At 38.2% G+C, this 22,331-nt stretch overlaps 1 protein-coding gene across 3 annotated transcripts in view; it reads left to right on the plus strand.

The window, feature by feature from the left end:
* The window catches only part of WDSUB1 (WD repeat, sterile alpha motif and U-box domain containing 1), a 49,317-nt gene that overhangs the window by 16,052 nt on the left and 10,934 nt on the right, over positions 1 to 22,331 (plus strand). For 2 of the 3 annotated variants that reach the window (XM_060177876.1, XM_007536425.3), the window contains 4 exons: positions 109 to 149; positions 232 to 338; positions 1,539 to 1,718; positions 4,650 to 4,790. In XM_060177876.1, the coding sequence (XP_060033859.1) occupies positions 109 to 149; positions 232 to 338; positions 1,539 to 1,718; positions 4,650 to 4,790 (469 nt within the window). The remainder of the gene's footprint in view (positions 1 to 108; positions 150 to 231; positions 339 to 1,538; positions 1,719 to 4,649; positions 4,791 to 22,331) is intronic. The other variant, XM_060177875.1, reaches the window with a different exon arrangement.

Here is a 22,331-nt window from a genome sequence, read left to right on the forward strand (position 1 = left end):
ATTGGGGGGTCTTTAGACATACTGATGGCATGCATAGACATATAACATATAAACATATACTAAAGGAGTCCTTATTAGTAATGTTAGCAATGTTTTGTTGTTTTTCAGAATGCTGAGATTATACTTTTCAGGTTGACTCAACATACCAGGTCTGAACCTAACCTCACTTTATAGTAATAGAACTAAAATTAATCTGAGGGTATATACTTAATAGCGGATTTTATTAACTAGGTATGTTACAACTTGTGCCTTCGCACCCAGTATGCTTTTACTTGCTACTGGCTCAATGGACAAAACAGTGAATATATGGCAGTTTGAACCGGAAACACTTTCTCAAGGTTAGTAAGAACCCAGTTAAGGAGCCTGGGTGGTGGTGCACATGGTTGAGCACACATGTTATACATATACAGGGACCTTTATGATATGTATGTATATTTGTAACATGCACACATGGGACGTGGGTTCAAGCCCCCAGTCCCCACCTGCAGGAGGAAAATTTCATGATTGGTGAAGAAATGCTGTGGGTGCTTTTCTGTCTCTCTCCCTCTCTATATCCTCCTTCCTCTAGATTTCTGCCTGTCTCCATCAAATAAGTAAAGATACTGAAAAAAAAATAAATTAGAAATCCCCCCTCTACACATACACACACTGTATGTTTGTGTGTGTATGTATAATCATTCATATTACTTTAGTCAATATGACTATATCATCCACTTTATTTGAAAACTTTTCACTATAGCAAAAAATTTTCCCTCTTATATAAAATTCCTACCAGCAAGAGTAGCAGTGGCCAAAAGATCGTTCCTGTGAATAACTAGATAAAGCAATTAAAAACACCTGGAACCCACACAACATTTCAACTGGACACATAAAAGGAAATCACTGAGTCACAGGCTAGTGCAGGTACACATGGTAAGAAGCGTGGGGAAACTCTCAAGAAAAAACAGCTTAAACTGGAGATGGCAACTCACAATCATCAAGAAACCAATGCCATTTTGGTAGCCACAGTGGAGCACAGGAGTTACACATGAAGGCAGAGAACTTAGCAGAGATACTTGATCAAAAACCTGATGGCTGAAAGCAGAAACCATATATTGCAGGCTGCTAGGGAAAGGATCTGACATGCAGAGGTAGAGCCATCAGGGTCTCATAAAATTTCTCATCACAGGGAGTTGGGTGATAGTGCATCAGGTTAAGCGCATGTGGCACAAAGCGCAAGGACCGGCATAAGGATCTTGGTTCGAACCCCAGCTCCCCACCTGCAGGGGAGTCGCTTCACAAGACGTGAAGCAGGTCTGCAGGTGTCTGTCTTTCTCTCGCTCTCTCTGTCTCCCCCTCCTCTTTCCATTTCTCTAAGTTTGGCTACATGCTGTATAATATTGATAATTAAACAATACAAGTTGTTTAATTTTAAAAGTTACTTCAAAATGTTAAAAGTTATAAAACACAAATTCAGGGATATAGCAGTTATTTTGTAATTTGATGTTAAAATGTAAAAGGAATGTTTTTGTTTACATATTATTTCACTTTTTTTAAAGTTAGGAGTATAGAAGATCAACCAAATCAATTTACTGAAGATTGGTCAGAGGATGATGTTGCAATGTGGCTTTGTGAACAAGGTTTAAAAGACCTCGTTGATATTTTCAAAATGAATAACATTGATGGCAGAGAATTATTGCATCTTACAAAAGAAAGTCTAGCTGATGATTTTAAAATTGGTAAGATAAATATAAGATAAGCAATAGTAAAAGTAAAAAAAAAAAGCAACTTTCTTTTTTCAGCACAAAATTTAAGTCCAATTTATTTTGAGACCTTAAGACCTCTAAATAGTCATAACTTTTCAAATGGGGAGTTGCTCCCCTAAAGGAAGGCCCCTTCCCCTACCAGCACCCCAATATCTCTTCATTCTATCCCTCACCTTTCTTTCCCAGCGTCATTTGCTTTGGTGCAGTACACCATACCAATCCAAATTCCATCTTATGATTCTCCTAACTGTCTTTTTTCTTAAGTTCCACCTATATATAAGTCAGCTCAATTGCTCTTGGCCCTTCTCTTTCTGGATTATCTCAATCATTATTGTTGCAGAAATTATTCCCAGACACAAGACCAGAGCTGGGTGTGGTGAAAAGAGAGGAGTTTCAGTATATTGGTGGTGAGAGATCTGGACTGATCCAAGATGTTCTCTGCCCCAAACAAAGGAACAGCACAAGCTTATATAGAGTTTTACATCTCAGTTACAAAGGGAATGCAGACATTGGCACACTGCAGGCACATGATCTTTGGTCCTGGTGCTAAAGATGGGTCTTATAGGCTGGGAGTATAGATTGACCTGTCAACACCCATGTTCAGCGGGGAAGCAATTACAAACGCCTGGCTTTCCACCTTCTGCACCCCATAATGCCCTTGGGTCCAGAGGGATAAAGAATAGGGAAGCTATCAGGGGAGGGATGGGATAAGGAGTTCTGGTGGTGGGAATTGTGCGGCGTTTTACCCATCTTATCCTATGGTTTTGTCAGTGTTTCCTTTTTATAAATCATAAAATTTAAAAAAGAAGAAGAAAAAAAGAAATAAACAGGCTGGAAGTATGGATAGATCTGTCAATGTCCATGTTCAGTGGAGAAGCAATTACAGAATTGCAATTACAGAAGCCAGACCTTCCACCATCTATCTGCACCCCATAATGATCCTGGGTCCATACTCCCAGAGGGATAAAGAATAGGAAAGCTTCCAGTGGAGGGTGGTGGTAATTGTATGGACTTAATTGTACTCCCCTTATCCCACAATCTTGTCAGTCATTATTAAATCACTAAAATAAATAAAAGATGGGATCTTAATCTCTTCCGGCTAGGCTGGATTCCTCCCTAGCTGTCCTGTTTAGGAATGTGGAGAGAGGAGGTAGCAGCTACAGTCACTGATTGCTATAAGGCATATCAGACACAAGGGAAGTATAAGCTTATATTCATCTATTTTCTATTTCAATATGATACCTTCAAGTTCTGATTAAGATATTGCTTTTTTTGGTGGGTGAGGAGATGGATGCTCTCAATTACCATAAGCATTGGCAGGGGCTAGGGAACTGACTCAGCCTGTTAGAACTCCAGTCTGTACTCCTGATGCCTGGGGATGCAGGTTCAATCCTCTGTACCACCATATGCCATTTGCTAGTCCCCTCTTTTTCCTCTTGCATTCTTTCTCTCAGATAAATCTTTGGAGTTGGGTGGTAGCACAGTGGGTTAAGTGCAGGTGGTGCTAAGTGCAAGGACTGGCATAAGGATCCCAGTTTGAGCCCCCGGCTCCCCACCTGCAGGGGGTTTGCTTGACAGGCTGTGAAAGTAGGTCTGCAGGTGTCTTTCTCTCCCCCTCTCTGTCTTCCCCTCCTCTCTCGATTTCTCTCTGTCCTATCCAACAATGACAGCAACAACAACAACAATAAGCAAGGGCAACAAAAGGGAAAAAATTCTGGATATTAAAGCATGTATAAGAATTATTAACACAGATAAATTTCAAAATAATAAATGACTATCTAGCCTTCTGTTATGTTGTATAATTATTAATTTACATAAGTGGCTACTATCTAATTCTAGACATCAAGGATTTTTTTTGCTTTTTTTTTTTTAAATCCTCAAGTTGGTTCCAGTGGATTACATAGGAAAAATGTCATAGTAAAGCATTGAAGCAACACACTTCTATAGATAAAGTCAGTGAGCCCAAGTAGATTTAAAGAGTTATATGTATGGCATAGCAGCTTACATGTTCAGATTGATTCCCCTAGCTTTTGTAGAGGTAGTCTGTTTGTGTCATAGCTCATGAAACCCCCAGCCTTATAACGAGGCTATTAACTTATCCAAGAGGAAGGCATTATTTTTGTGCATCTGTCCACTGACAGGAAAACACTACTGCTAACTTCCTGGATGTTTATAAACATCCTTGAAAAGACTGCTGAGGCAAAGTTGTTGTAAAGGGGATAATTACTCCCTACAGAAAGAAAACTAATTTGGCTTTTCATGGAAACTGTGAGGCATTCTGAAATATAATTATTTTCTTCTACCTTCCCTACTCCTAAAATTTACCTAATATAGAATTATCAGCCAGTTCTAAAAATTGTAAATAGCTAACAACATTAAACTGACAAAATTAATTATACTAAATTTAGTGAAATTAAGAACTAAAATAATATTTAAAATTAAAGATACAAATACATGAAGCTGACTTTTACCTCTTGAGACAAGCTTATATATTTTTATGTGAGAATCAGAAAATAATCTCAGAGTTCTAAAATGAATTTCTAAAAGAAAATTTAAAAAATAAAAGCTTTAAAATGTAATCTTTAAAATATTTTGTTAGTTTTTGTCTAAATAAATTAACCCAAAATAATGAGCCATTTCTGATTTTATGCATTGATACTATAAAATTCTTGAGGAACTTCCAGTCAGTTCTAATAGTTTAGAATAAATACCTATTAGTTTCTGATTTTAGCTACATTGCGTTCTTTGCTACAAAGTTTCATTAGAGAATTTCTAAAGAAAAAATTCCATGTCATTAAACATTATGTCTGCAGATACTTGGCTATAGTAGATAAAATCTTTTTAAAAGGTTTATATAACAACAGCCAGTAATTCTCTTAGCCACACAGTGTAACCTCTTTTTAGAATCTCTAGGGCTACGGAGTAAAGTTCTTCGGAAAATTGAAGAGCTGAAGATAAAGATGAAGTCATTGTCTTCTGGAATACCTGATGAATTTATATGTCCAATAACTAGGGAACTTATGAAAGATCCTGTCATTGCAGCAGGTATGTGTGATGCTACTCAAATTTTAAGTCATAGATCAGCTCATCTAACTGTGGAAAATTTGAAAATTGTTGTTTCATGTCTCATATGTAGTTTTCTGAGTTTATTAGGTCTGAGATGAGCTATTAAATGTATCATATATCTTAGTCATATGGAAGAGGTTTGAAAAAGAGTAGACGCAAAATATGTGTGTCAGTAAATTCATGTTAACTTTTAATCTGATGAAAAACTATGTTTTAAATTAAACTTTTATTTAGTCCACATAATTTTCAGTTTTAATATTGTGATTCCCCTATTGTATCTTGTTTGATTTTTTTTTTCTTACTAAGTATGTATGTATTTGCAAGTCTTTATTTCATAAATAACATTGCTGTTGGGACCAGAAAAATAGCTCATTTGAATAGTAAACTGCTTTTACATGTGCATGACCCAGAATTTGAGTCCAGCCTCCACTGGAGGAAGCTTTGGTGCCTGCCTGCCTGCCTCTCTAAAAACATTGCAGTTCATACAGTAATTTAGGGTTTTCATGGCTTATAGAACTATATGTTCATAAACATATATTTATCTTTGATTATTAAATTACCTGAGGGATTTACATATGGCTATTATATCTTTTGTTCATATTACTAGTGAATCTAATCATAAGAAACTTACTTTTTAGTACCATTTTCATATATTTGATCACCTCTTTGCCTTAAACTTTTATAGATAGGAGTACTTTTCTAAGAATATTATCTATTCCAGGTGGTGGAGCACCTGGTTAAGAGCACACATTACAGTGTGCGAGGATTCTGGTTCAAGCCACTGGTCCCCACCAGCAGGGGGAAAGCATCAAAGTAGAGCTGCAGGTGTCTCTCTCTGTCTCTCTCCCTCTCTCCCTGCCCTCTCAATTTCTCTCTGTCTCTATCCAATAATAAATAATAATAATTTTATCTATTTTTGTAAGACTAACATTTAAGTGTTTCTGTGTTGTATAATTTACTACATTCCTCTTGATTTTGCTATTATAAACTAAGCAGTGAACATTACATGAATTTACCTATTTACTTTTAGTGCAAATGGTAAAATTACTGAATTATACTCACAAATTGTTCTCTCAACTTTATGTGCAATTTAAATTTATCATATCCTTGCCTATACTGGGTACTACCAATCTTTTAATCTTATATCTATGAGAAGTTGTATGACCGAATAGTTGAGTATACATATTGATCAAGCAAACTGCCTAGGTTAAAGTCTATCTCACAGGGAGTCAAGCGGTAGCGCAGAGGGTTAAGCGCATGTAGCATGAAGCACAAAGACCAGTGTTCGGATCCAGGTTTGAGCCCCAGCTCCCCACCTACAGGGGAGTCGCTTCACAGGCGGTGAAGCAGGTCTGCAAGTGTCTATCTTTCTCTCCTCCTCTCTGTCTTCCCCTCCTCTCTCCATTTCTCTCTGTCCTATCCAACAACGACAACAACAATAATAACTACAACAATAAAACAAGGGCAACAAAAGGGAATAAATAAATATTAAAAAAAAAAAGAAAAAGAAAAACATGGCCACCAACAGGTCCAAAATTCTACATTTCACAGTTTTACCTACCAATGAAAAGCCTTACATTTTACTATTGCTAATGCCTAAAATACCAGAGAAAGGTCTCATTGACCTAAGTTATCTACCCTAGTCTAGGTTTTCCCTATAAGCATACCATGCAGTAGTGTGATTTGTCCTACTATGTAGAGTATAATTATATGTAAATGGGGAAAATTATAAAGAAGATGGTGGTGAAAAAGAAAGTTTCTTCTTTCCTTTCTTCCCTCCCACCAGGGTTATTAGCTGGGGCTTGGTGCCAGGACTATGAATTCACAGCTCCCAGTAGCCATTTTTTTTTCTTCTTTTATTTGATAGGACAGGGATAAATCAAGAGGGGAAGGAGAGAGGTAGACACCCACCGACCTGCTTCACCACTCGTGAAGTGTCCTCCCTATAGGTGGAGAGCAGAGGCTGAACTTGGCACATGTTAATGTGTACACTCAACTGGGTGCACAACTGTACAGCCCCTAGAAAAGATAGTTTCTAGGATAAGGGTGGCTTTAGCTAAACAAATGTCTCCTATAGTGATTTTTTTGTCTTTAACTTTATAAATGCACTTTCAGTTCGTATTCCTTCTCTTATCCAAAAATTTTATTAGGGAAAATACATTTTTAAAATCCATTTATTTAATGAGGAGGGAAACCAGAACACTTCTCTGGCATATGTGATACTATATACATAGTAATGACCCAATACTTTTATATAAGGCAATATGATCACTAAATAAATCTTTCCCATTTATGCTTAGCAATGTTTCAAATCTGAAACATTCTAATATCAACCCCAAGCTATATACTATACCCTCATAACTGGTAACTGAAATTTGTGCTTGTTGATCCCTATCATCCATTTTGCCCTTCTCCAACTCCCTGCAGTAGTCATAATCTCCACTGTGTTCTCTATATTATTTTTAATTTTAAAAAATTTCACATATAAATTAAATTATATGGCATTTGTCTAGTTTTACATAGGATAGTACCCTCAAGAGTTCAACATGTCACAAATGGAAAGGCTTCATTTTTTTAGTGACTGAATAGTATTCTGTTGTGTGTGAGTATACCACATCTTCATGAATTCATCTTTACATAGACACTTTAGTTTCTTTCATATATTGGCTATTATAAACTATACTATAATGAGCTAAGAATGCATCAATCTCTTTGGATTAGTTGGAGTTTTAATTTATTTCAATTTCAAGATTTGCTGAATATTTTATAGGTGTATACTTTTTAATATTTAATTTTATTTATTTATTGAGAGAGTTAATGCTTTACAGTGTAATCATTGATACATGAGTACAATTTAATTGTACAGCCCTCCTCCACTCCTCCTTACCCAGAGTCCTTTGCTTTGATGCAATACATCATGTAAATGAGATCATTTGGCATTTTTCTTCTCTTTTTGGGCTTATCTCCCTCAACATGATGTCTAGTTCCATCTAAGATAACACAAAGATGACAACTTCATAATTTTTAGCAGCTGAGTAGTATTCCATCATGTATCTATACCACAATTTTTTAGAGTTGCTTAACATTATAATTCTTCTGTTTTAGTTTTTGAGGATCCTTCATACTGGTTTCCCTAGATAATGTGCGAATTTACATTCCCATCAACAGTACAAAATGGCTTCCTTACCTCTACATCCTAACCAACACTTATTTTTATAATAGTTATTCAAACAGGTGTTGGGTGATATCTTATTATATATATTTTTTTCTACATTAATGACATTAAGCATCTGTTCATGTTTCTGTTGCCATGTGGATACCTTCTTTGACAAATATCTCAATTCCCTGCCTTTTTAATATTTTACTTATTATTCATAGTTTGTTACAAGATTGCAAGATTATATTGTATAGTACCACATCATACCCACCTCCAGAGTTCTGTATCTCTACCCTCCCAGCTCACAAAGATAACTACTATAGTTCTTTTTTTTTTTTTTCCTCCAGGGTTATTGCTGGGCTCAGTGCCTGCACCATGAATCCATCGTTCCTGGAGGCCATTTTTTCCCTCTTTTGTTGCCCATGTTGTTGTAGCCTCATTGTGGTTATTATTATTGCCTTTGTTGATGTTGTTCATTGTTGGATAGGACAGAGAGAAATGGAGAGAGGAGGGGAAGACAGAAAGGGGGAGAGAAAGACAAACAACTGCAGACCTGCTTCACCGCCTGTGAAGCGACTCCCCTGCAGGTGGGGAGCCGGGGGCTCGAACTGGGATCCTTACCCCGGTCCTTGCGCTTTGCGCCACATGCACTTAACCCACTGCGCCACCGCCCGACCCCCGATAGTTCTTTTTTAAAAATTTTTTTAGGGAGATCATGTTCTCTTTTTTAATATTTTTATTATCTTTATTATTGGATGGAAACAGCCAGAAGTCAAGAGGAAGGGGGAGACAGAGAGGGAAAGAGACAGAGAAACACCTGCAACCCTGTTTCCCCCTGCAGGTGGGGATGGGGGCTTGAACCTAGATCCTTGAGCATTGTAACATGTGCTCAACCAGGTGCACCACCACCCAGTCTCACTACTATAGTTCTTGTAAGTCATACAGTTTAATTACATCTGTTTTGTTTGGGTTGTTTGTTTTGTTTTGGGCAAGCTCATGTAAATGAGAGCTCTAGATTCCACATATGAATGAAACCACATAGTGGTTATCTTCTCTTATTTCACTAAGAATAATAACCTCCAGTTCCATCCATTTTGTTCCAAGGACATAGTATCATCTTTTTGACCGCAGAGTAATATTCCATAGACTATATATCCCATACCTTCTTTAGCTGGATGATCAGTATCTAGGCTACTTCCACACTTTGGCTGTTGTGAACAGTGCAGTCATGAACATAGGGGTGCATATGTTCCTTCTTTTTTTTTTTTTTTTTCCTCCAGGGTTATTGCTGGGCTCTGTGCCTGCACCATGAATCCACCGCTCCTGGAGGCCATTTTCCCCCCTTTTTGTTGCCCTAGTTGTTGCAGCCTCGTTGCGGTTATTATTGCCATTGTTGACGTTGCTTTGTTGTTGGATACGACAGAGAGAAATGGAGAGAGGAAGGGAAGACAGAGAGAGAGGGGAGAGAAAGACAGACACCGCAGACCCGCTTCACCGCCCGTGAAGCGACTCCCCTGCAGGTGGGGAGCCGGGGGCTGGAACCGGGATCCCTACGCCGGGCCCTGGGCCCTGCGCCCTGCGCCACGTGCGCTCAACCTACTGCGCCTGACTCCCGCATATGTTCCTTCTAATTCATGCTTGAGTGTCCAGAGGATGAGTGCTGGATCGTTAGGTACTTCCATTTATATTTGTTTAAGAACTTTCCATACAGTCTTCCAAAGGGGCTGTACCAGTTTGCATTTGCACCCACAGTGAAGTAGAGTTCCCTTTTCTCCACAACCTCTCCAATACCTGCCATTTCCTGATTTGCTGATGTAGGAATTCTCTCAGGTATGAGATGGTATCTCAGTGTAGTTTTAATTTGCATTTCTCTAATGATAGGTAAAGTGGAGCATTTCTTCATGTGTCAGTGGGCCATATGTATCTCTTCTTTAGAAAACTGTTTAGTTTTTCAGTCTACTTTTTTTATTGAGTTATTTTTGCTTCTTTTATAGGTCTGTACCAATTCTGTATAGATGTTTGATATCAGTCGCTTGTCTGGTTTGTGATGTGCAAATATCTCCCATTTACTGGGTTGCCTAGTTATTTTTGTGTAGTTTGATTTTGATGTGTAGAAGCTTTTTAGTTTCATGTAATCCCATTTGTTTACTCTTGTTTTCATTTCCCATGCCCAAGGAGTTGGGTCTCCTAATATATCTTTGATGTGAAGGTCCTGCAAAATTTCACCAATATTTTCTTCTATACATTTTCGTTTCTTGTCTAATATCTAGATCTTTAATCCATCTTGGTTTGGCTTTGGTATATGGTGTTAGCTGGTGGTCTTGTTTCACTGTTCTGTATGTGGCTGTCCAGTTTTCCCAGCATCATCTGTTGAAGAGACCTACTTTACCCCACTGAATGGTTTTTTGGTGGAGGAATAATATGTCATCCTTTGGCATATATTAGGTGGTTGTGTTCATTTCTGGGAGTTAATTTGTGTGAGTTGATTTCTGGGATTTTGATTTTGTCCATTTTTATTCCAGTACCTTGCTGTTTTGATCACTTTGTAGCATAAACTGAAGTTGGCATTTGGCATTTCTATATACAAACAAGGAATCAGAGGAAAGGGAAGTAAAAGTCTCAATCCCATTTAAATCAAACCCAAAAAAGTAAATTACCTTGGGGTGAATCTCATGAAGGAAGTGAAGGACCTCTGCAATGAAAACTATAGGACATCGCTAAAAGAAGTAGAGAAGGACACACAGAAGTTTAAGAACATTTCTTGTTCATGGACTGGAAGAATAAACATTATTAAAATGGCCATTCTACCAAAAGCAGTCTACAATTTCAGTGCAATACCCATCAAAATTCCAAAGGCATTTTTCAAGAAAGTTGAACAACTTATCCAAAAATTTGTGTGAAACCACAAAAGGCCATGAATTGCCAAAAAAAGGAAAAATGTGGAGGAATAATATGTCATCAGCAAGTAGTGGTAGTTTGATTTCTTCTTTTCATGTCTGTATGCCTTTGGTATCTCTTGTCTGAATGCAATGGCAAGTACCTCAAGAACTCTGTTGAAAAACTGGAAATAGTGGGCATCCTTGTTAGGGTCCAGATTCCCATTGAGAATTGATGTTAGCTGTGGGTTTGTCTTAAATGGTCTTTATTGTGTTGAAAAATAGTCCTTCTATTCTCAGTTTTTAGAGTCTTTATCTTAAATGGGTGTTGGTCTTGTCTTTTCAGCATCAATTGATAGGACCATGTGATTTTATCTTTTTTTTTTTTGATATGATGAATTTTTTTTTTTCTTTTCCTCCTCCAGGGTTATTGCTGGGCTCGGTGCCTGCACCATGAATCCACCACTCCTGGAGGCCTTTTTTTTTTCCCCCTTTTGTTGCCCTTGTTCTTCGTTGTGGTTATTATTATTGCCCTTGTTGACGCAATTCGTTGTTGGATAGGACAGAGAGAAATAGAGAGAGGAGGGGAAGACAGAGAAGGGGAGAGAAAGATAGACACCTGCAGACCTGCTTCACCGCCTGTGAAGCGACTCCCCTGCAGGTGGGGAGCCGGGGGCTCGAATCGGGATCCTTACGCCGGTCCCTGCGCTTTGCGCCACATGCGCTTAACCCACTGCGCCACCGCCCGACCCCCTGATATGATGAATTTTATTGATTAACGTGCTAATGTTGAACCATCCCAGTTTCCCAAAGATAAATCTCACATGATCTTGGTGGATCTTGATATGTTGTTGGATTTTGATTTGTTCATCCTTTGCATGAGTGTTCATCAGGGATATAGATCTATAGTTTTATTTCCTGGTAGAGTGCTTTCCTGTCAAAATCATGTTCACCCTCTTCAATTTTTTTGAGGACTAGTGTTAGTTCTTCTTTGAAAATCTTACACAATTTGTTAGTAAAGCCATTTAGGCCTGGGTTTTATTTTTGTAAAGATTTTCTCCCAGTCTGTCAGGGGTCTCTTTCTTTGGGTGGTGGTTTATTTTGCTGTGCAGAAACTTTTTAATTTGTTATACTCCTGTTTATTTTTGTTTTAGTCTTCCTTAAAGATTGGATTTAAATCATTTAAGATTTCTTTAAAATTTATATGGAAAAGAGTTCTGCCAATATTTTTATCTAAGTATTTGATAGTTTCTGGTCTAACATCTAAGTCCTTTATCCATTTGGAATTTAGTTTTGTGTTTGGTGAAATGTAGAGGTTCTGTTTCACTCTTCTACATGTTTCAACCCAGTTTTTCCAACACCATTTGTTGAAGAGACTCTCCTTTCCCCATTTAACAGTCTGGGCACCTTTGTTGAAGACTAGATGTCCTTAGGTGTGGTGGTTTATTTCTGGACTTTCACTTCTGTTCCACTGGTCAGTGTGTTTATTTTTGCTCAATATACTTTCATAGAGATGTTTATAATATTCTTGTATGATTGTTTGTTATTTCCCCATCTTTAGTTTTTCATTCCTGATTGTTTTTAACATAGCTCTCTTGAGTCAGTGGTTTATTTTATTTATCCTTCTGAATATTTCATTAATCATTTAGATTTTCTCTCTCTGAATTCTATTTCATTAATTTCTGCTTTGATCTTGACTATTTCTTTCCTTCTTTTGGGTCTCTTTATTACTCTCTTTGTAGTTGACTGCCACGGACCACCACAGTGGATGAGCAGCAGGAGGGTCAGGGGTCTTGAAGGCAACCTCCCTGGTGGGTCAGGAGTCGGTGCGAGGGAGAACAGATAGACAACACACTCTATTGGAGGGTGAATCTGGACTCATTTTAATAGTGAAACTGCATTAGCTTTTATACTTTTTTCAGGTTACATTCAGGTTGCCTAAGCAACTAGCTCATAAAGATGTAGCAATAAACATTACAGTCTTGTGGTTTTGGCAAGCTACATGTTACCCCCTGTAACTGTAAAGAATGGTACAATGCTTAGTCTTGTGGCTTTGGCAGGCTACATGTTACTCCCCTATAACTGTAAAGAATGGTACAATGCTTAGTATCGTCCTGTTCTCAGGGGAGGTCATACCCAGAATTGTTTTAGACTTTTGCTGAGGGCTATTTCTATCATTAATCTTCTATGGGGGGCATATGGATCTTTTCCTAGTCGTGGGCTACTGCTAGATAGGTCTGGTACAGTTTAACTATTAATCTTTTTTTGTTTCAATACGTCAACATGTACCAGGGAGGCCTCAATCTCTGCATTCTTTTTTTGAGGGGCAGGTCATAACATGACTTGTTTTGTTGACCCACCTTCCCCACTTTCATAATGTAACTTTCAAATATGCCCCTGTGTAAGGGAGAGGGGGTGCTTCTGACTCTCCATTCTCACCAGGCACTGCCAAAACATTATTAATCAATTGTGACAGTATAATTATTTGTAGCAATAACGGGGGGAGAATGCGTGGGCCCATTCTCGTCCTCCGGCCCAGCTTCCTTGAAGTCTGAATGGAGGTCCAGAAGAGATGACCCTGTCAGGCTCCCTGGCGTACGTGACGGGGGAGGGGGGGGCGCCGCAGTTGACTCAGTTGTGATACCAGGTAGCGCACAGGAGATCTTTGCTGTTTGTTAATAATGGGTCTGCATTACTGTAAACTTCCCTGTTAGGACAGCTCTTGCTGCATTCAGTAGGGTCTGATAGTAGTTCTCTTCATTTTAATAGTACTCAAAGTAATTTTTAATTTCTCCTTTTGTTTATTAATTTCTCTTTTGATTCAATTTCGTATTATTCAATTTCCACAGTTTGTATGTATTTCTTTCTTTTTTTATTTTATTTAAGAAAGGATTAATTAACAAAACCATAGGGTAGGAGGGGTACAGTTCCACACAGTTCCCAACACCCAATCTCCATATCCCTCCCGTGATAGCTTTCCCATTCTCTATCCCTCTGGGAGCATGGACCCAGGGTCATTGTGGGTTGCAGAAGGTAGAAGGTCTGGCTTCTGTAATTGCTTCCCCGCTGAACATGGGCATTGACTGGTCGGTCCATACTCCCAGTCTGCCTCTCTCTTTCCTTAGTAGGGTGGGTCTCTGGAGAAGCGGAGCTCCAGGACACATTGGTGGGGTCTTCAGTCTAGGGAAGGCTGGCCTTCCTGATGACATCTGGAACCTGGTAACTGAAAAGAGAGTTAACATTCGAAGCCAAACAAATTGTTGAGCAATCCTGGACCCAAAGCTTGGAATAGTGGAGAGGAAATGTTAGGGGGGTACTCACTGCAAACTGTAGTGTACTTCTGCTTTCAGGTATATATTTTGCAGTACTTTATGGATACGTGTGAACATATGCTCTCTCTCACAGAAACTGGTGTATATCTAGGTTTTGGGACTTTGTTAGAAAGTGAACCACCTGAGATGGAATTAGAGTATACTATGAAAGGAAAGGTCTCACCCGAATAATGAAGTTGAAGGGTTGTCTTTCCACACGTGAAGTCTCTAGACACAGTCTGAAGTGAAGCATGTTGAGGTGGCAATCGTTGTGTTGGTTAGGCTTTGATCGGCAGATGCAATATTATTTGATATGGATTGGGAGAGGCATATGGGAAAGTGGGCCCTATCCAATGGTTCCAGGACTGGGGGAAGTAGAGGCTCTATAGTGGAGATGTGAGGTTCCTGCTGTCTTAGGGTTCAAAAAGACAATCAATAGTTAATATTATCATCACATTGTTTGGTAATTGGGTTAACTTTGAAAAGTCCTTTTGTTAGGGTTTGCTATACAGTACCCAGTATCTTGTATATAGCTATGCTATTGGTTGCTTCTGATCTACTTGGTCTAGGCTTTTGAAAGAGTCTGCATATCAATTACACAGCCTATATATTGAAAAGATTCAGTTTGTGTTTTAAAAAACTTCGAGACATACAATTAATTTTCCCCCTCTCATGTTAATTAACTAGTGATTTATATGACTACATTTTACTAGGAGTGTACATAAACACCATTCCCACCACCAAAAGACTGTGACCCATCCCTCCCACCCACTCCCATCTCCCCACTGGCCCAGGAAGCTGCATGTCCGCCCCTCACCACAGGGTTTTTACTTTGGTGCCCTACTTACAATTTGGTCAGGTCCTGCTTTTAATTTCCCTTTCAGATCTTCTTCCTCAACTTCTGTTGATGAGTGGGATCATCCCATACTCATCTTTATCTTTCTGACTTAGCTCACTTAACATAATTCCTTCTAGCTCTGTCCAAGACGGGTCAGAGAATGTGGGTTCATTGTTCTTGATAGCTGCATAGTATTCCATTGTGTATATATACCACAGCTTTCTCAGCCACTCATCTGTTGTTGGGCACCTGGGTTGCTTCCAGGTTTTAGCTATTATTAATTGTGCTGCTATGAACATAGGAGTACACACCTCTTTTTGGTTGGGTGCTATGGAGTCCTTGGGGTATAAGCCCAGGAGAGGAATTACTGGATCATATGGAAGGTCCATGTCTAGCCTTCTGAGAGTTTTCCAGACTGCTCTCCACAGAGGCTGGACCAATTTACATTCCCACCAGCAATGTAAAAGGGTTCCTCTGTCCCCACAACCTCTCCAGCATTTGTTGCTGCTGTCCTTTTTGATGTATGCCATTTTTACAGGAGTGAGGTGGTATCTTAGTGTTGTCTTAATTTGCATTTCTCTGACAATCAGTGACCTAGAGCAGTTTTTCATATGTTTGTTAGCCTTTTGGATCTCCTCTGTAATGAATGTTTTGTTCATGTCCTCTGCCCATTTTTGGATGGGGTCATTTGCTTTTTTGGTGCTATGTTTGCTGTGCTCTTTATATATTTTGGTGATTTGTTTCTTGTCTGATGTATGGCATGTGAAGATCTTCTCACATTCTGTGAGGGGTCTCTTTGTTTGTTTAATAGTTTCTTTGGATGTGCAAAAGCTTTTCAGTTTGATGTAGTCCCATTGGTTTGTTTCTGCTTTAGTCTTCCTTGCAATTGGGTTTGATTCATCAATGATGCCGGACATCTTGGGAAAGTGTTTTACCAATGTTTTCCTCTAAGTATTTGATTGTTTCTGGTCTGACATCTAGGTCCTTGATCCATTTGGAGTTGATTTTTGTTTCTGGTGAGATAAAGTCGTTCAATTTCATTCTTCTGCATGTTACAACCTAGTTTTCCCAGCACCATTTATTGAAGAGAGCCTTCTTCTTCCATTTAATCCTTTGGGCCCCCTATCAAAGATTAGATGTCCATAGGTGTGGGGATTTATTTCTGGGCTTTCAATTCTGTTCCACTGGTACAGACCAGACACAGGTGCCTATTTTTGTTCCAGTACCATGCTGTTTTGATGATGATGGCTTTATAAGGTTTAAGGTCTTTATAAGGTTTAAGGTCTGGGAGTGTAATGCCTCCATTTCTTTTTCTTTTCCTTAAGATGGTTTTGGCAATTCTAGGTGTTTTCATGTTCCAGATAAATGATTGTAGTGTTTGTTCTATTCTCTTAAAGACGCTTGGTGGAACTTTGATGGGTATTGCATTAAATTTGGATATGACTCTGGGGAGAATATTCATTTTGATGATATTTATTCTTCCAATCCATGAGCATGGGATATCTTGCCATTTCTTGGTATCAGTTTCTATCTCCTTGAGTAGCGACTCATGGTTTTCAGTATAGAAGTCTTTCACTTCTTTGGTCAACTTTATTCCTAGGTATTTGATTGATTTTGCTGAAACAGTAAATGGGAGTGATTTCTGGATGTCTTCTTCTTCAGATTTAGTGTTTGCATAAAGAAATGCCACTGATTTTTGTACATTGATTTTGTAGCCTGATACCATGCCATATTGCCTAATAATTTCCAGTAGTTTTCTGCTGTATTCTTTAGGTTTTTCTATGAATACTATCATATCATCTGCAAATAGTGAGAGCTTGACTTCTTCCCTTCCAATCTGTATTCCTTTGATTTCTTTCTCTTGCCTGATTGCTATGGCAAGAACTTCCAATACTATGTTGAAGAGTAATGGTGACAGTGGACAGGCCTGTCTAGTCCCCAATCTGAGGGGGAATGCGTTCAGCTTCTGTCCATTGAGTATGATGTTGGCTATAGGTTTGCTATATATAGATTCCACTATCTTGAGGAATTTCCCATCTATTCCCATTTTGTGTAGAGTTTTGAGCATGAATGTGTGTTGGATTTTGTCAAAGGCTTTCTCTGCATCTATCGAGATAATCATGTGGTTTTTGGCTTTGCTTTTATTGATGTGGTGAATGACATTGATTGACTTCTGGATGTTGAACCAGCCTTGCATTCCTGGGATGAATCCTACTTGGTCGTGATGAACAATCTTTTTGATATGTTGCTGTATCGGGTTGGCTTCCTGAAAGTTTTGTAAAATTCATTTGTGAAGCCATCAGGACTTTTGTTGTTGGGGAGGTTCTTAATAACGGTTTCTATTTCTTTGTCTGTGATTGGTGCATTTAGATTTTGTAGTTCTTCTTGGTTCAGTTTTGTAAGGGCATATGCTTCTAGGAATTGTTCCATTTCTTCCAGATTCTCTAGCTTGGTGGTATATAGTTCTTTATAGAAGTTTTGCAGGATTCTCTGGATTTCTGTGGTGTCAGTTGTGATATCTCTTCCATTGTTTAAAATTCTATTAATTTGAGTCTTCTCTCTTTTTTGTTTGGTGAGTCTGGCTAGGGGTTTGTCAATTTTGTTTAATCTTTCAAAGAACCAACATTTGGCTTCATTGATCTTTTGTATGTTTCTCTTATTTTCGATGTTGTTTATTTCTGCTCTAACTTTAGTGATTTCTGTCCTTCTGGATGCTTTTGGGTTCCTTTGTTCCTCTTCCTCTACGTGAAGTAAGGTCGTTCATTTGAGATTCTTCTTGGTGTTTATTATGTGGTTGTATGGCTATAAGTTTCCCTCTCGGTACTGCTTTAGCTGTGTCCCACATATTTTGATAGGTTGTGTCTTCATTTTCATTTGTTTCCAGGAACATTTTAATTTCCTGCTTGAGTGAATCTCTGACCCAGTGGTTTTTAAGGAGTATGTTGTTTAGTTTCCAAATTCTGTGACTTTTAATAATTGTCTGTTTGTTGTTAAATGTTAGTTTTCCTCCACTGTGGTCTGAGAAGATACTTGGGATGATTTCAATGTTCTTGAATTTATTGATGCTGTCTTTGTGGCCTAACATGTGGTCTATCCTTGAGTATGTGTTATGTGGATTTCAAAAGAAGGTGTATTCCAGTTTTTGAGGGTGAAAGACTCTGAAAATGTCCAAGAGATCTAGTCTGTCAATCTCTTCATTCAATTCTCTTGAAACTTTGTTGGTTCTCTGCTTTGTTGATCTAAGTTTGAGAGTGGGGTATTGAAGTCTCCCACTATTATTGTATTACTATTGATGTATTTTTGAAATTCAGTAAATGCTTGACATATTTAGATGGTCCCTCATTGGATGCATAGATGTTAATGATTGTTAAGTCTTCTTGGCTGATTGATCGTCTAATCATTATGTAACGTCCTTGCCTATCTTTTATTACTTTATTTAATTTAAAATCTATTGTGTCTGAGATGAGAATGGCTGTTCCTGCCCTTTTTTGTGGTCCGTTAGCCTGTATGATAGTTTTCCATCCTTTCACTTTAAGTCTGTGTTTATCTTGTTGTGACAGATGGGATTCTTGCAAGCAGCATATGGTTGGATTATGTTTTCTGATCCATCCCCCAACTCTGTCCCTTTTGATGGGTGAGTTTAAGCCATTGACATTTATTGATATTATGGATTTAATGTATTGTAGTGCCATTGTTCAAAAAAAAAATTTTTTTTTTGTTTGCTCTGATATAGTGCCAGTATTATAGTGATGTTCTTGTTTATAAGTGGTCTTTTATAACCTCTTTCAGGGCTGGTTTGGTGATGGTTGCCTCCTTTAACTGTTGTTTGTAAGAAGGTTTTGATCCGTCCATCTAGTTTGAATAAAAGTCTAGCAGGATATATTATCCTTGGTTGAAACCCTTTTTCATTCAGGGCTCGATAGATATCTTGCCATTCTCTTCTGGCTTTTAGAGTTTGAGTGGATAAGTCTGCAGATAATCTTATGGGTTTTCCCTTGTATGTGACTTTTTGTTTCTCTCTTGCAGCCTTTAGGATCCTTTCTTTATCCTTACTTCTTCTGATTATGACTATGATGTATCTTGGTGTCTTCAGGTCTGGGTTGATTCTGTTTGGTACTCTCTGGGCCTCTTGAATCTTGATGTCCTTTCTGTTATTCAGGTTTGGGAAGTTTTCTTCTATTATTTCCTCTAGAATGTTTGCTTCCCCTTCCTCTCTTTCTTCCTCTGGCAGGCCAATTATGCGAATGTTACTTCTTTTGAGATCATCCCATATGTCTCTGTTGTTGTTTTCAATGTCTCTCAATCTCTTTTTAAGCTCTTTCACTTCTTTGTTTTCTCTAACTCATCCTCTGACTATTTCTGTTTTCTGCTTCTGTTAGTCTGCTTCTGTTAGTCTGCTTTCCCTTGCTGAAAGCTGAAAAGCTATTTCAGCTTTCAGTTCTCTAATTGCCTCAAGATAATCAGTGTTTTCCTTGGAGATCTCAACTGTTGTTTCCCTAATACTGCCATTCCTTTCCTCCAGTGTTTTTATTTCTGTGATTAATAAGTTTATTATTGCTTGCATACTTTTCTTATTACTTCTGGCTGATTTGTAGTTTCTTCTGGGCTCTTGTCTTCATTCATTGGAGTAGCAGTTTTATTTGGTTTTGATCTACCCATTTTTTTGATTTATGTGTTTCTTTGTTTATGCTCTGTTGTTCCTCAGCTGTTGTGTTTTGAGTACAAGCAACACTGTACTAAATACCTTTACGACAATTGCACTCAGCAACCTCAGGAATTAGAGTAGCAACTGAAGCAAGTATTGAAGCAGTTTAATCACTACCAGTTATCCAAACTATGTCTCCAGTCCGTGAGAAAATAGTAACCAAATCCCAGTGAAGAAAAAAGAGAAAAGAAAGAAGGGATAGCAAGAATAGACAGTTATGCAAATCTACTATCCACTGTATATTCTAGGGGTAACAAGAGGGGAAAGGGAAGTAGAGCAGAGATACACACATAGAGAGTCCACTCTGAGTCAGATTTATTCCCCAAAATAATTCACAAATTCAGAAAGGCAAAGAAGAAGGAAGACAAGATAAAAAAAAAGAAAAGAAAAAAAGAGACAAGTGAGAAAAAAGGGAAAAGATAAGAAAAAGAGCTGTAATTAAAGAGCAGTGAAAGGAAAGGTTTTTTTTTGATTACTTTATTTTTAATTTAATTTATTTTTTTTAATTAGCTAGGAGGAGGAGGGAGGGGAGAGTCTGTAGAGGAGGTGGGAGTAAGGTGACAAGTTCCTCCCACAACAGATAAGATGCCCACTACCCTAGCAATGAAAGATACCCTAAGAGTTAATTCTGATCAACCTAAAGGGGGGAAGATATATGCTTTCATATAATATTAATAATAAAATAGAGCAGGGTTTAAAAAAAAAAAAAAAAACCTGTCCCAGCTACCTCAAACCTCATGATCAGAGGCAGCTGATTGCTTAGAATGAGAAAAAAAAAAAAAACTTAGGACTAGACAAGGATAGCTGAAATAGACAGTTATGCAAATCTACTATCTACTGTATATTCTAGGGTTGGCTAAAGGAGGAAGGGAAGTTGATCAGAGACACTCGCAGTGAGAGTTCACACTGAGTCAGAATTCTTCCCCAAAATAATTCCCAAATGTGTAACAGTGAATTCAAAAAAGCACACTGTTTGGTGGTGTGTGGGCTGCGGCTTTGGAAGCTGTAGGATTAAGGAAGAAAGGATGATAAGAATGAGAAAAAGAAAAAAGAGAGAGAGAAAAAGAAAAAGATAAGAAAAAGAACAGTCATAAAAGAGCGGTGAAAGTAAAGAGGTTTTATTTATTTATTTATTTTTAATTATTTAATTAGCTATGCAGGGTGAGGTGGGGGGGGGGGTTGGTTACCTAGAAAGAAAATAGGCCAGAGGTTTCAGAAGGGTATAGACTTAGAATGAATGATACTCCCTGGTGGGACAGGAATTTGGTAAAGACAGAAGCTCAGTAGGGGAGCCTGTTAGGAGCTAGTCCCCAGGGACTGGTTATGGGGGGGGGGGGCAGAAGGGGGCGAAGGTGTGCTTAAAAATTAAAAGGAAAAAAAATTTTCCCCCTTTTTTTCTACTCTATTTCTTAACCCAAATTAAGTTATAGTCACCTCCTAGGACCCCTTATTGACTGGCCTGAAGATGTGGTCATAGCTCAAGCCACTAGCAGCTTCTCAGTCTGCCATCTTACAGGAACCCCCCTTCTTTATTTATTTTTGTGGTTGGTTTCTTTTTTTTTTTTAAGATTTTATTTATTTATTCATGAGAAAGATGAGGAGAAAGAGAAAGAACCAGACATCACTCTGGTGCATGTGCTGCCGGGGATTGAATCGGGACCTCATGCTTGAGAGTCTAGAGCCTTATCCACTGTGCCACCTCCCGGACCAATTGTGGTTGGTTTCTATCTCAATACCTCATGGTTAAACAAAGATAATGTTTATGATTTAAATGTCAATGTTCTTATTAAGGATCTCTTTGTGTCCCAACACGTGTCCCATTCTTGAGAATATTCCATGTGCACTTGAAAAGAATGCATATTATTTTGGCAGGGGCATGAAAATTTCTGAATATATCTATTAAGATCATCACATCAATCATTTAAGGCCTATATGTCCTTATTGATTTTTTGTCTTGATCTGTCTATTGAGGTCTTCAGCTAGTACTGTGTCAATGTCTTCCTTAAGGTCAGTAAATACTTTTTTTTTAACTTTTTTTTTTTGAGTGATTAATGTTTTATAGTCGACAGTAAATATAATGTACATGCATAATATTTCCCAGTTTCCCACATAGCAATACAACCCCCTCTAGGTCCTCTGCCATCATGTTCCAGGACCTGAACCCTCCCCCGCCACCTACCCCAGAATCTTTTAATTTGGTTCAATACACCAATTCCAGTCCAAGTTTTCCTTAGTGTTTTCTCTTCTGATCTTGTTTTTCAACTTCTGCTTGGGAGTGAGATCATCCCATATTCATCCTTTTGTTTCTGACTTACCTCAATTAACATGATTCCTTCAAGCTCCATCAAGATGGGCTGAAAATGGTAAAATCACCATTTTTAATGCCTGAGTAATACATATATATTATATATAAATAAAAAATATATAATATATATATATCACAACTTACACAGCCACTCATTTGTTGTTGGACACCTGGGTTGCTTCCAGATTTGGCTATTACAGTATTACAGATTTGGCTATGTGCTGCTATGAACATAGGTGTACACAAATTTTTTTGGATTGGGTGTGTTTGGTTCCTCAGGTTATATCCTCAGGAAAGGAATTGCAGGGTTATAGGGTGGGTCCATTTC

This window comes from Erinaceus europaeus, chromosome 18, assembly GCF_950295315.1.
Source record: "Erinaceus europaeus chromosome 18, mEriEur2.1, whole genome shotgun sequence".
NCBI classification, from domain to species: domain Eukaryota; kingdom Metazoa; phylum Chordata; class Mammalia; order Eulipotyphla; family Erinaceidae; genus Erinaceus; species Erinaceus europaeus.